This window comes from Lithobates pipiens, unplaced genomic scaffold, assembly GCF_037356315.1.
Source record: "Lithobates pipiens isolate NorthernLeopardFrog02 unplaced genomic scaffold, aLitPip1_a1.2 Scaffold_18, whole genome shotgun sequence".
Lineage (NCBI taxonomy): Eukaryota > Metazoa > Chordata > Amphibia > Anura > Ranidae > Lithobates > Lithobates pipiens.
The window spans coordinates 106,387,200-106,400,940 of NW_027507758.1; the positions used below are offsets into that span (position 1 = coordinate 106,387,200).

A 13,741-nucleotide genomic window follows, 5' to 3' on the forward strand; every position below is an offset into this window, starting at 1 on the left:
TTGTGTACACATGATAGGAAAATCTGACTACAGACCATTGTCCGCTGAAAATGTATTAGCCTGTCATCCAACATTTGTTAGTTGGAAGTAGGCCAATTGTCTGATGGAGTGTACTAACGGGCGGATTTTAGGCAACCGGTCTGTCATCATACAATTCCCTGCCGAAAATCTGATTTAGAGTTTAGCTTTGTCAAAATGTTCCATTATGCTTGGTTTGGTTTATTCTTATGGTGCCCATAAAGGCTCATCTTTTTAAGTGGGAGAACTTGCACAATTGGTGGCTGACTACATACTTTTTTGCCCCACTGTACTGTATATACTATTAGAGGATATATACTGTATATACTATTAGAGGATATATACTGTATATACTATTAGAGGATATATACTATTAGAGGATATATACTGTATATACTATTATAGGATATATACTGTATATACTATTAGAGGATATATACTGTATATACTATTAAAGGATATATACTGTATATACTATTAGAGGATATATACTGTATATACTATTAGAGGATATATACTGTATATACTATTAGAGGATATATACTGTATATACTATTAGAGGATATATACTGTATATACTATTAGAGGCTATATACTGTATATACTATTAGAGGAGAGATATACTGCATATACTATTGAGAGAGGATATATACTGCATATACTATTAGAGGGGATATACTGTATAAACTATTAAGAAGAGATATACTGTATATACAATCAGAGGAGAGATATACTGTATATACAATCAGAGGAGAGATATACTGTATATACCATTAGAGGAGAGATCTAGTGTATATATTGTTAGAGGATATATAGTGTATATACTATTAGAGGAAAGATATACTGTATATACTATTAGAGGATATATACTGCATATACTATTAGAGGGGATATACTGTATAAACTATTAAGAAGAGATATACTGTATATACAATCAGAGGAGAGATATACTGTATATACAATCAGAGGAGAGATATACTGTATATACCATTAGAGGAGAGATATAGTGTATATACTGTTAGAGGATATATAGTGTATATACTATTAGAGGAAAGATATACTGTATATACTATTAGAGGATATATACTGCATATACTATTAGAGGAGAGATATACTATTAAAGAGGAAGTAAACCCTTTCAAACCACTTTGACCTACAGGTAAGCCTAGATTAAGGCTTACCTGTAGGTCCAAGCAATATCTCCTAAACCTATATGGTTTAGGAGATATTTGCCCGAAAATGGGCACCGCTGTCTACGGCGCATGCGCCGTAGACAGCGGCGCGCAGGCGCACTAAATGCGGCAAGTCCAAGAATGGATTTGCCTAATTTGTCGACTCCCGTGCGCATGCGCGGGAGTGACGTCATCGCGGCTTCGCCGAATGGCAGCGGCGGAGCTGCGAGACGCGACTCCCGTGCGCATGCGCGGGAGTGACGTCATCGCGGCTTCGCCGCTGTCATTCGTCGGAGCTGCGAGACGCCACCAGCAAGATGGATGCGGCGGACTACAGGGGACAGCGGCGACTTCGCTGGCTCCTGTGTCAGGTAAGTGACACATAATGAGCTACTATGCGATGCATAGTAGTCCATTATGCTTTACCTTTGCAGGGAAAAAAAGAGGAAGTAAACCCATCAGGGTTTACTTCCTCTTTAAATGGTCAATCTGGTAAATATCAGACTCATTAACTTTAACCCCATTTTGTTACTGGCCGATTAATCGATTATGAAAATAGTAATCAATGAATTTCATAATCGATTAGTTGTCGATTAATCGATTCATTTCAGCCCAATACACATCCTGTTGTAAGTTCCCCCCACAACACCCCCCTGAATGCTGATCCCTTGGGGAAATACTTACCTTCAGCCCTTATCCAGTGCTCTTTATTGTGGGTCCCTGCTCGGAGCTGCAAAGCTTTTCTCCCAAAAAATGGCTGATTTTGTACTGTGCATGCAAAAGTGATAATCCTTAATAAACTATTGGAGTCCAAAGCAACCACCAACCAACCAAGAAATTATTATTAAAAAATTATTGAAGGTGCACCCTTTAGGGAGAAGAGACTTCACGTGTCTTTTCTGCTGAAAATCTTTTCCTTTTTTCCTCTAGTAGTGTTTTTATCCTGCACAATACCTGTGGTGCATGCGTAGTCTACCGCACACCTCTGGCTACCTTCTGGCATCTCTAGGATGTTGGGAATGAAGCTTAGGTGCCAGTAACCTCCAGTACACATGAACTGAATAGGGAAGATGCGGAGCTGGTAAAAATGGCAGAGATGATGGCAGTAGCGGCTGTTTTGTAGGGGTGCCAGAATTACAGGATTGCCTGAACAAAAGTAAAAATCCTTTGTATGAGTTCATATATATTTTTGCTTTGTCTGTAGATGTTTGCCTGAAGTACAGCTTTAACATTGTGGTAAAAATGGGCGCTTTGTAAACTGTTGGACATTGCTGACTTCATCTTTTATCATTCTGTGATTTCACAAATCGGCCATTGTATTTTCCTGTAGTGTTTAGCTTTCTGACCTTTACTGCTGTTTTTCTCTACAATACCAAATATAATAAAATGTGGCTTTTGCCCAGTAAATGCGACCAGAATAAAAAATACCGGTTTCAAAGCAATTGTACGATAATCTGATCGTTGGTACACCGCTTTCAAGAGCCGAACATTCTGGTTCATGCTAAATTATCCGAAGGGATGAATATGAACGTTTTTTCTCATACAATACCAGAATGAACGATTTTAAAGTGATCAGTACAGTTTTCTTCTGGAAAAAAAAAATCAGAAGACCAAGACCACACATGCTATGGAAATAAAAGAATACAACACATTACATCACTTCCGAAGTTGTATTCCGTCATACGAAAAGTTTTGTAACTTTAGTAACCCTCTAGCTTTCAAAATGGAGCCTAACAAGCATGCAAAATAAAAACTGTACTATCATTTGTTCGATATTCTCATCGTGTGTACGAGGCTTTTATGTACATGGGGTTTGGGTGTTCATCAGACAGGCAGGCCTAGAGGCGATTCAGTTCGCATTGTGCGCTATATAAGTATTTCATTCATTCATTCATTCAGTATTCTTTACTTTCAAGTTCCAGCATTACATTTTAGCTTTATTGGGTGGGGAATTCTTTAACACCGGTTAGTTATTGTGGCCTCAAGAAAAGTTCACACTGTGGTCCCTGTTCAATTTAGAGCAATCTGATGTAAAATTTCACTGCCTGCGGTATGTTAAAGTGGAGCGTCACCCAAAAGGGAAGCTCTGCTTGTCTGCCTTCCATTACCACATTTTGGGGGTAGGGGGCGGAGCGGGTACCTGGTTTTGACAGGTACCCACTCCCTACTCAGTTGGGCCCCCCCTTCTTTCCCTGCAGCCTTATGGGACACTTTACAGGTCCCAGAAGACTGTGGCCTATTCACAGAGCATAGCGTGCTTTGGGCATGTGCAGTAGGAACCAGGCTGTGAAACTGCAAGGCTTCACTGCCGGTTTCTCTTAGTCAAGATGGCTGTGCCAGCACCTGGTAGCCGATTGAAAAATCGGCTCGGGTGAGGACACTGCTGGATGCCTGGACAAGTAAGAGCCCTAATATTAAAAGTCAGCCGCTACAGTATTTTATAGCTGTTTACTGTTCATTTTATCTGAAGGAACCTGGAGCTCCTCCCTAAGGTTTATGCGATTGTGTGATTACTGTAGAATGCATGAACTGTCTTATCCTTAAGGTTTGTACTGCATGAGGTATACACTTTCATGTAGTCCCAGTAAACCTATAGAGTAGGTAAGCATCCATAATGAGGCTACATGGTTCTTAAATGTAGTGGGTCTGTTTTTTGCATCAACAGGCCAATGTCGGTTATTGCTGGGCTTTCCCCTGTATCTTTCCCAACAGATGCCTTTTAATGTTTTATTTTTTTTTGTTAGAGATACAGCAAACTACTTGAATTAATTTTGAGTTGTGAACGGCTGAGGTTTTGGAGGGCTCACTGTAGTGTATTCAGATGTGGAAATAAACCTGCATTTACCTGATATCCCCAGGTTTTAATTCTCCTCTCCTTGGTGTTCACAAACAATGGCTTATTAATGACAAGCATGTGAGACGTCTTCGATCCTCCAGCCATCCGTTTAGTCCCTCCCCCCTTCTAGGCAAGGGAACAGCTGAGATAGGATAAGGATCACCAAGGACAACATTTTTTATTTGTGGTTTGGAGACCATACTGACACAGGAATCAGAGCTGTACTGTATATAGGTAAACATTTGGTAAGAAATGTCTTAGGTGTCAAGACTGAAATTAATTGAATCCTATGATTCCTTACATGCTGTTTGACCATAATGACTGGAAAAAGCAGCACAGTAAAGCTCTCATATAAATTATTCAGGGCCCGATATAAGCCTCCATGCTGCCTTGTGATGGCTTTATCACTCGTTATGAGCAGTCAGCCAACTGCAGTACAAAAAGCATTCTTACCACGATCCACATTTACAGTATGTGTAGTATAATAAAATAAATCCTGGTTTGACATGAATTCACAGCTAGATTACTTTATATGTTCTTCAGTCTTCTTTGAGAATGCATAGTTTGGTGAAATCCATTAGTGTGGAGAACTAAATGTAAACTGTCATAGTTTTATGTAATGGATAAAATTGAAAAAACTGCACTAGTGACGAAGTGTTTGTTCTTGTTTTTTGCACAGCTCCTCTAGATGTATGCAATGGCATCTAGCAACAGCTCTTCACTAGTGCCTCACTCGAATAGCAGCAAAACCATGTACAAAAAGGGTCTGAACCCTTCACAGCAAAAAGGACCGGTGCGATCGCTCCCCGATGTGTGCCCCAAAGAACCTACTGGTGAGTGCTCCGAACTAGACCCCTTTCCCTGTTATATTTTTAAATGATTTCATGTTCTGGAACATATCCACCAAAAAGTGATATGTTAGTTATGACACTGCTGGGCAGTGGTGTTTAGATAGCGACATGATATATTCATTTTAATGTGATACTAAGAATTATTAAAGGAATTTTCACAACAGATGCGCTGGGGTGCTTTTGTGAGTGCATTCCCAATGTATGGCAACCAAAAAACAATGGTTTAATAAATGCAGTGGTTATGTATGGTTATAAATGCAATTCACACCAGCGTGTTTTGTTGCATTTTCCCAGTGCTGAAAAAAATTAGTGTGCACTACATTTTTTCAATGCAATGTGATTCAAATGCACACAAACACATGCACCCAAATGCACTACACCTCAAATCAAGGCAAAAAAAAAACCTTGCTACACATGTAAGATGCATGCCAACACATTACAAAAATAGCAACGCAACTTGTATGGGTTACCAGCTGCGTTGTGTTGTTAATGGGTCCTTAATTCTGGCAAGGTCCACAGATATTGCATGTAATGCAGAGATGTACTTCATCTTTTTGTTTGTTTTTGCCCAGATATTAGCTATAAAGGGTCAGCCCTACTAGATATTGATGGAGCCTAATAGACTGAGTCTGCCTCATTCTTTTTATGTGTTGGATACTACTAAAGTAAGATCTTCCTTCCATAATCCTTGACTATCTTCACGTCTACCTTGCATGTTCCAGCATCTTTTGTTGCATTCTACTTTATACACTATATTGCCAAAGGTATTGTGACGTCTGCCTTTACACGCACATGAATTTAATGACATCCCTGTCTTAGTCCACAGAGTTCAATATTGAGTTGGCCCACCCTTTGCAGCTATAACAGCTTCAACTCTTCTGGGAAGCAAAAAGAGGAGAGAGAAGCGCCAATCCTTTAAACAGCTTAGGAGTTTATTCAGTATATAAGTATCAAACAACACTAAAAACGTGTGTGAAAAATGTTGGAACACTTGCAGAGTGCTAGAGTGGGTGGGAGCTTCCACTTGCAGTGTCACAGGAGCATAGGAGGACCACTGGAAAGCTTCTATTGAGGGATCCACAAGTGCTGTGTGTTAGCCGCAGCTGGAGCCTCGATAAGGCTCATGGAGACATCGGCTGTGTATCTCTGGGAGGGAGTGGTCCAGGGCTGTCAAACTGGGGAGCCGCCCACGCGCTGTCTGGCCAATCAGAACGCCTTTCCACTCGCCATTCACATGGTTGTACTTTCATGTATCAGCATGCAGATGCATGCCTTTTCATTTAAATTTTAAACTTTAATCTTTTTCATCAGATGGTTTAGCACTGAACATTATACCAATATTGTGTATGCATTTCCTCCTAATGTCAACTCTTCTGGGAAGGCTGTCTACAAGGTTTAGGAGTGTGTCTATGGGAATGTTTTATCGTTCTTCCAAAAGCACATTTGTGAGATCAGGCACTGATGTGCATGAGAAGGCCTGGCTCACAGTCTCCGCCAGGACTCTGAGCAGGCCAGCCAAGTTCCTCCACCCCAAACTCGTCTTTATGGACCTTGCTTTGTGCATTAGTGCGCAGTCATGTTGAAACAGGAAGGGGCCATCCCCAAACTGTTCCCACAAAGTTGGGAGCATGAAATTGTCCATAATATCTTGGTATGCTGACGCCTTAAGAGTTCCCTTCACTGGAGCTAGGGGGCCAAGCCCAACACCTGAAAAACACCCCCACACTATAATACTCGTGCCACTAAATTATTTGGACTGGTGCACAAAGCAAGGTCCATAAAGACATGGATGAGTGAGTTTGGGGTGGAGAAACTTGACTGGTCTGCACAGAGTCCTGACCTCAACCCGATAGAACACCTTTGAAATGAATTGGAGTGGAGACTGCGAGCCAGGCCTTCTCGTCCAACATCTGTGCTTGACCACACAAATGTGCTTCTGGAAGAATAGTCAAACAGTCCCATAGACACACTCCTAAACCTTGTGGACATCCTTCCCAGAAGAGTTGAAGCCGTCATAGCTGTAAAGGGTGGGCCAACTCAGTATTGAGCAGTATGGACTAAGACTGGGATGTCATTAAAGTTCATGTGCGTGTAAAGGCAGGTGTCACAATACTTTTGGTAATATAGCGTAGATCAGTTTGAGTAGACTTTGATCCTTTAATCCAATCTCAGTAGAAATATATATATATATATATATATATATATATATATATATATATATATATATATATATATACATACATACATACATACATACTGGAACTCTGTATTCCCCAATATTGATATCTATAAAAAAAAAAACTGAAGAGCAATGCCCTCCTACAGGTTTTCATTTTTTCAATTTGTCCATCTGTGTATAACTTTATATCAATACAACTGCATAGGAAGTCTGTTTCCTGACAGAAATTCATGTTTTCTGCATTATATAATATTATATGGTCATCTTAGACACAGTAGTTATTGCTGAATTCCTTAAACATAACACTGGATGGTTGAATAAGCAGGTCAGGGTGAACACATTCGTTAAAATTCTGCTGTGGTGTACTGGATATGATTTTTTACACATGAGGTGTCTAGTTGATATATGAACACATTTTTATACTCTGGGAAACCTGAATCATGTGACTTTGCCTATTTTTGTTTTCATCACCTCCTTTTGCTTTGAGATGTAAAGTTCCCCTTTTATGCACCACAGTGCTTTGGTGAGCTGGAACATGCTGATTCAGCACTGCTGAGTGTGTGCAATTAGCAGTTTTTGTTTTTAGCACAACTCAACCAAAACCTCAAATGATTTTAGAATTACTCAAGTAGAAAGCATGAACAGTGCACATTGTTTTGGAAATAAGGGAAGGATGGTACTGGATACCGATACAGAGCATGAGATGGCGTTCGCACATAATCAACTGAAAGACCACTGAAAAGCAGATTGTGAAGTCTACTGGATCTGGTTGCAAAGGATTAATAAAATCTCTGATTACAAGTAGATTTAGTGTATGTAAAGCCAAAACTGTATTTTTTTTTTATTTTTATAGAATGCGGATGGGTTAGAACCCCTTTCAGCTTTAAATCCTCCCCCCCTCGCTATATGTGTCCCTGCTGCAAAGATTCACGCTCACTACTGGTTCTGGTGAACATTCTCTGGTACAAAATGTGATTGAAAATCAAATGTTTTTGAGTTTGGAGTGAGGAAGTTTTCCAAAGGGAAAGGAAGTTTCCTTAACCAATTCCTACTTTATCCTAGACAAAAAAAAAAGTTTTGGTTTCACATACACTTTATATTTCTGACTTTAGGACAATTATTTAATCGCAACAGTAGTTAAAGTGGTTCTAAAAGGAGAGGGTTTTTTTCATCTTAAAGCAGAGCTGCTGACTTTTAATAATAGGACACTTACCTGTCCTGCAGTCCAGCGACGTGGGCACCGCAGCTGATGTTTCCATCAGATGTCGGGTGCTGTCGCCGCCATTAAGGGAAGGGAACCTGGTAGAAAAGCATTACGGCTCCACGTCGGATCCCTACTACCCATGTGCGAGGCATCGCAGCTTTCTCCTACTGGCCTGGCGGCGGGAGGATGAGGGAGCTGAGCTGCTAACGTAATGCGCTGTGGCCCGATCTCGTGGAAGTGGGGACAGGATACCTGTCAAAGACAGGTATCCGCTGCCCCTGAAAGATGGCAAATGTGGCACCGGAGGACAGCAGACCGCTCTCTGCTGAAAATGGGTCACAGGAGTGCAAAATGAATGAGCTCAGGCTGGACTTCTACTTTTAAAGGAGTTGTAAAGTCCCAAAGTTTTTCACCTTAATGCAATCGATGCATTAAGGTGAAAAACCTTCTGTGTTGCAGCTCCCCCCAGAGCCCCTCTTCTTTTTTTTTTTTTACCTGAACATGGTCGTTCCAGCGTTGAGAATGAGCCCAGCAGCTCCAGACGCTGTCTCGGGTTCTCATCAGATAGATTGATAGCAGCAGGAGTCAATGGCTCCTGTCAATCAAAACGAGTGATATGGAAGTCAGGGGCGGGGTCGAGTCCTGCTATCTGTGCCAATGGATGCAGCAGCAGTACTCAGGAGCACGCCCGCACAAGTGCCCCCATGAAAAGCGGCTCTCTGTGGGTGCACTCGAAGAGGAGGGGGCCAGAAGTGCCACTGGGGGACCCCAGAAAAGGAGGATCATGGCTGCTCTGTGCAAAACTAACCTTTACAATTACTTTAACCACTTACAGACCGGACCATTTTGCTGGTCAAAGACCAGACCACTTTTTGCGATTCGGCACTGCGTCGCTTTAACTGACAATTGCGCAGTCGTGCGACGTGGCTCCCAAACAAAATTGACGTCCTTTTTTTCCCACAAATAGAGCTTTCTTTTGGTGGTATTTGATCACCCCTGCGGTTTTTATTTTTTGCGCTATAAACAAAAATAGAGCGACAATTTTGAAAAAAACGCATTCTTTTTTACCTTTTGTTATAATAAATATCTCCCAAAAATATATAAAAAAACTTTTTTTTTTCCCTCAGTTTAGGCCGATACGTATTCTTCTACATATTTTTGGTAAAAAAAATCGCAATAAATGATTTGTGATTGGTTTGCGCAAAAGTTATAGCGTTTACAAAATAGGGATAGTTTTATAGCATTTTTATTAATAATTTTTTATTATTATTTTTTTTACTAGTAATGGCGGCGATCAGCGATTTTTATTGTGACTGCGACATTGTGGGGGACCCATCGGACATTTTTGACACATTTTTGGGACCATTGTCATTTATACAGTAATCACTGCAATAAATAAATAAATAAATGTAATAAATGCAGTGATTCCTGTGTAAATGACACTGGCAGTGAAGGGGTTAACCAGTGGGTGGCAGTGTAGGGGTTAAGTGTTCCTAGGGATGTGTTACTAACTGTGGGGGGGTTGGGCTTTCATTTAGTGAACACTGATCTCTGCTTCAATCACATGGAGCAGAGATCAGCATCACTAGTTACTAGGCAGAATGGAGAAATGCTGTTTTCACGGCATTTCCTCCATTCAGCCGTCCCGTGAGACGATCGTGGGGATGCCCGTGGCGATCGAGTCCGCGGGTCCCGCGACCGGACTCACGGGGGTCCCGACCAGCGCGGGAGCAGGGCGGCATTGAATATTGGACGTACCTGTACGCCAATATGCCTGCCCGTGCCATTCTGTCGACGTACATCGTTGTGCGCTGGTCGGGAACCGGTTAAAGAAGCCTGTACACTGACTATACCTCTGGATCACCACTGTGAACACAGGAGAATATTTGTATGCTGTGTACCCCCTAATTCTTACCTAAGCCTCATCTCCCTCCAGCAATTTCCACGGGTTCCTCGGCCGTCCAGGACTCTCCTCCTGATTGGCTGAGACACAGCAGCGGTGCCATTGGTGCCCATTGCTGTCAATCAAAGGAAGGTGAGCCAATGAGGAGAGAGAGGGGATGGGGCTGAGCTGCTGCTCAGTGTCTGAATGGACGCACAGACACTCGACAGGAGGGAGAGGCCAGGAACACTGACGGGGGACCCGACAAGAGAAGGATCTGGTCTGCTCTGTGCAAAACCACTCCACAGAGCAGGTAAGTATGACATGCTTGTTGTTGTTTTTTTTGGTTGTTGTTAAAAAATAAGTCTCTAATATCACTTTAGGAGATTTTATTTTACTTGTTGTTGGTAATTGCTCTTTAACAGAACCAAATTTCAGCAACCATTTTAGGGTTGCCCTGTTTGCGTTTTGATCAATGCATCAGTCCCGCACAGGTACGCAGATAGGCGCTTGGAGGTCCATGCAGATCTGTACACCCATCCATCTGCTATTGATTTGAACAGACTGCCTGCACAGAATACCTGTGTTTCTTGTGCGGTAAAGATGCCACTTTGCCTGTGAAAATGAAGCTTAATTGTCATTGCATTCGTTTTTCTTGGCTCCTCGGTTATTCATCAGTCTAGGTGGCAGCTGCTTTTTAGACATCTTGTTATTTTGTTTCTCTTTTTGTGCAGGTGACGCTAATAGTTTGTGTGATGAGCCATCTGTGGTTGCAGATCAGCACAAATGGACTATTTATCATTCCAAAGTGAACTTGCCAGCAGCATTAAACGACCCTCGACTTGCAAAACGGGAATCTGACTTCTTCACCAAGACATGGGGTCAAGACTTTGTGGAAACAGAAGTCATGCCTGCTCCCTACCTCCCACCCATCACTAAAGAAAACTTTTCATCTTATTTTCAACAGACTAGCCTAGTAAGATAAATCATTTCTTCTTGGGTATCAGTAGTTGTATATGGTTTACGAACCATCTATATTCCCTATGGAATAGAGGGGTTATTTATGGATTTGTAATATGGGCAAGTCTTTGTAAAAATTGAGTACTGTCCGTGATGCTTTTTTTATTTGCACGAACATACCATTTTTTAGGACAAGCTTTCGGGGTATGTCCCCTTCTTCAAGGTCCAAGCTTTTGGGGACATACTCCGAAAGCTTGTCCTGAAAATTGTATGTTAGTGAAAATCAGAAAAGTATCACGGACAGTACTAAATTTTTTCTCTGTCACGATTGCACTAATATGGCTACAATCACATCATGTAAGAAAAATAAAAGGGCATATTTTATTGAAGGAAATGGGGAGACTTTGATTGTTGACCTTTCTCTTACTGATAATGTTACAGTAGTTGCCTGGCTGTCATAAAGCTTCACTCGACTTTCCTGATTCACATGCCAGGTCATCGGCTCAAAATGTGTTAAAGCCGAAGTCCATGTTTACTGTCACTTTAAGGCCTCATGCACACTGGACGTTTTTACAGCAGCTGTTTTTGGCTGTAGACATTTTTTTTCTACAGTCCTTAAACTCTCCATCATGTTATCCTATGTGTCCATGCACACACAGGCTGTTATCAGCAGTTTTGGACAGTGGCATTTTTGAGCAGTAAAAAAAAACCCCCAAAACTAGTGGGTTCTGAGAGAAGTTTTTCAGCTGCAAAAACGCTCTAATGCTGATAAACATCGCTAAACGCTCAAAAACGTCGATCACTAGCGTTTTTAATGTTTTTGATCCATTAAAAAAAAAAAACCCTGCTAAAATGCTAACGTGGACAAATGCTAAAAAACCCTATTGCAAAAACACTGAAAAATTCACTGCAAAGCTACTGTTTTTATAACGTTATTTTAACTTCCAGTGTGCATAAAGCCGTAATAGTTTGTTTGGGCCAAGCTGGACCAAGCTGGGCCAAACTTTTTCTATTACTAAGTCAACACTGTGTTATACTGTAGTAGCATCGTACATACAGTTTGCAGCACCGTGTTCCTCAGCACTATGGTACTTCCCATCTGCTGCTAGAGCAAAATCAAGTTGCGCTGAATGCTTCTTAGCCATTCAGAAGAAGCCTTGTATTTTTATCATCATCATCATGAGATCATCCGCCCTCCGCTCCACCTTGACCAATCAGAGGAAGCCTTGTATTGATAAAAATACAAGGCTGAGAAGCACTCAGTTTTGTTCCAGTAGCAGACAGAAAGTCGCCTGTACTGCTGTGAAACACAGCACTACATGCTTTATGTATGATGCTACTACAATATGATACTGCAATGACAGCTGCTAATTTATTGTAAATAGTTTGATTGGACCTGCTCAACCTAAAAAGTTTATGTAAAGTCACTGGAAACCTGGACTTCCTCTTTACAACCAGAGGCAGCAGGCTTCTAATGCTTTTACATGGAAGTTAGCAATGGCAGTTTCCATATTTTTTTTCGCTACAAGTTGCCTTTAAAGTACACCTATAATTAGCACTGTAAAATTCCAATGCACTGGCTGGTGATAACTTTTCTAGCTATAAAGAAATATCAAAATGTCTCTAAAGCCTTGTACTCAGGGGCAGCAAAACAGCTGAAGTTGCTCGGTTTGGCAGGAACCGGCCAACTTTTGGCCCATGTGTACACCTGTCTGTTTTCGGGCAGTGTAACGACCAGCTTCTGTCAAAAGGGCATGCTAGAAAACCAGCATCCAATCAGCGCTGGTAGCCAATAGCAGCAAGCCCTGATCTGTGTGTTCTAGTAGGGGCGAAGTCCCCCTGTCATAACACTAAAGCACAGCAGGAGAGATTACTGCACTAACATCTTTGCTGTTAGTATGGCTATCTCTCAGTTTTTGTGTTCAGTCTGCCTGGTTGATGTTGATGTGTACCAAGCCTAATACAGGCACATCTGCCTGGGGCTGGAGAGGGTCACAAGTACATTGCATTCAAATCTGCAAATCCTTCATTCCTAACAATGATTTTCCAGCTTTAGTGTCTGGCCTCCCTGCTGCTCTTCTAAAAATCCACAAAGAAACTAATACTACTATTCCCAGCCACTATATGTAGGAAAGTCATCTCTCAGCTGTGCTCTTGTTATCAGGATGGGAAGTAAGGGGATATTTTTACAATTGAGACATGCTTAAGCTGAAGTTTAGGTTTGGCAATTTTTACATAGTTACAGCTTTGATTGAGACCTCACTGGCCTGCCTCTCCACCTTGTCTAATAATTGAACACGTTGTATTCATTATGAAAATGCAAAGTGTTCCCTGAATAGTGCCTGTGCCAAGCAAACGACTACCTAAAATACACTGACCCTGACATCGACTTTAAGCATGACCTTTGACACTGTCCTAGATCAAACCATGATCTTTATTGATTTTATTTTACACACCCTTTTTTTTTTTTTTTTTTTTTTTTAATTTACAATTTTCTCCTCTAGCGAGTAGAAAAACATACATTCCAAAAAAGAAGAAACACAGGGCAGGCTGCACAGTGACTGATCACTGTGATAGCCAATCACAGGCTATCCCAACAATTAGATGATCATGAACCTGTCCTTCTGGTTCTCGATCGT

At 41.3% G+C, this 13,741-nt stretch overlaps 1 protein-coding gene across 1 annotated transcript in view; it reads left to right on the plus strand.

The window, feature by feature from the left end:
- The window catches only part of VPS54 (VPS54 subunit of GARP complex), a 141,389-nt gene that overhangs the window by 43,396 nt on the left and 84,252 nt on the right, over positions 1–13,741 (plus strand). The window contains exons 2-3 of the mRNA XM_077485975.1: positions 4,706–4,859; positions 10,877–11,118. Coding sequence (XP_077342101.1) covers positions 4,715–4,859; positions 10,877–11,118 — 387 coding nt within the window. The 5' untranslated portion in view covers positions 4,706–4,714. The remainder of the gene's footprint in view (positions 1–4,705; positions 4,860–10,876; positions 11,119–13,741) is intronic.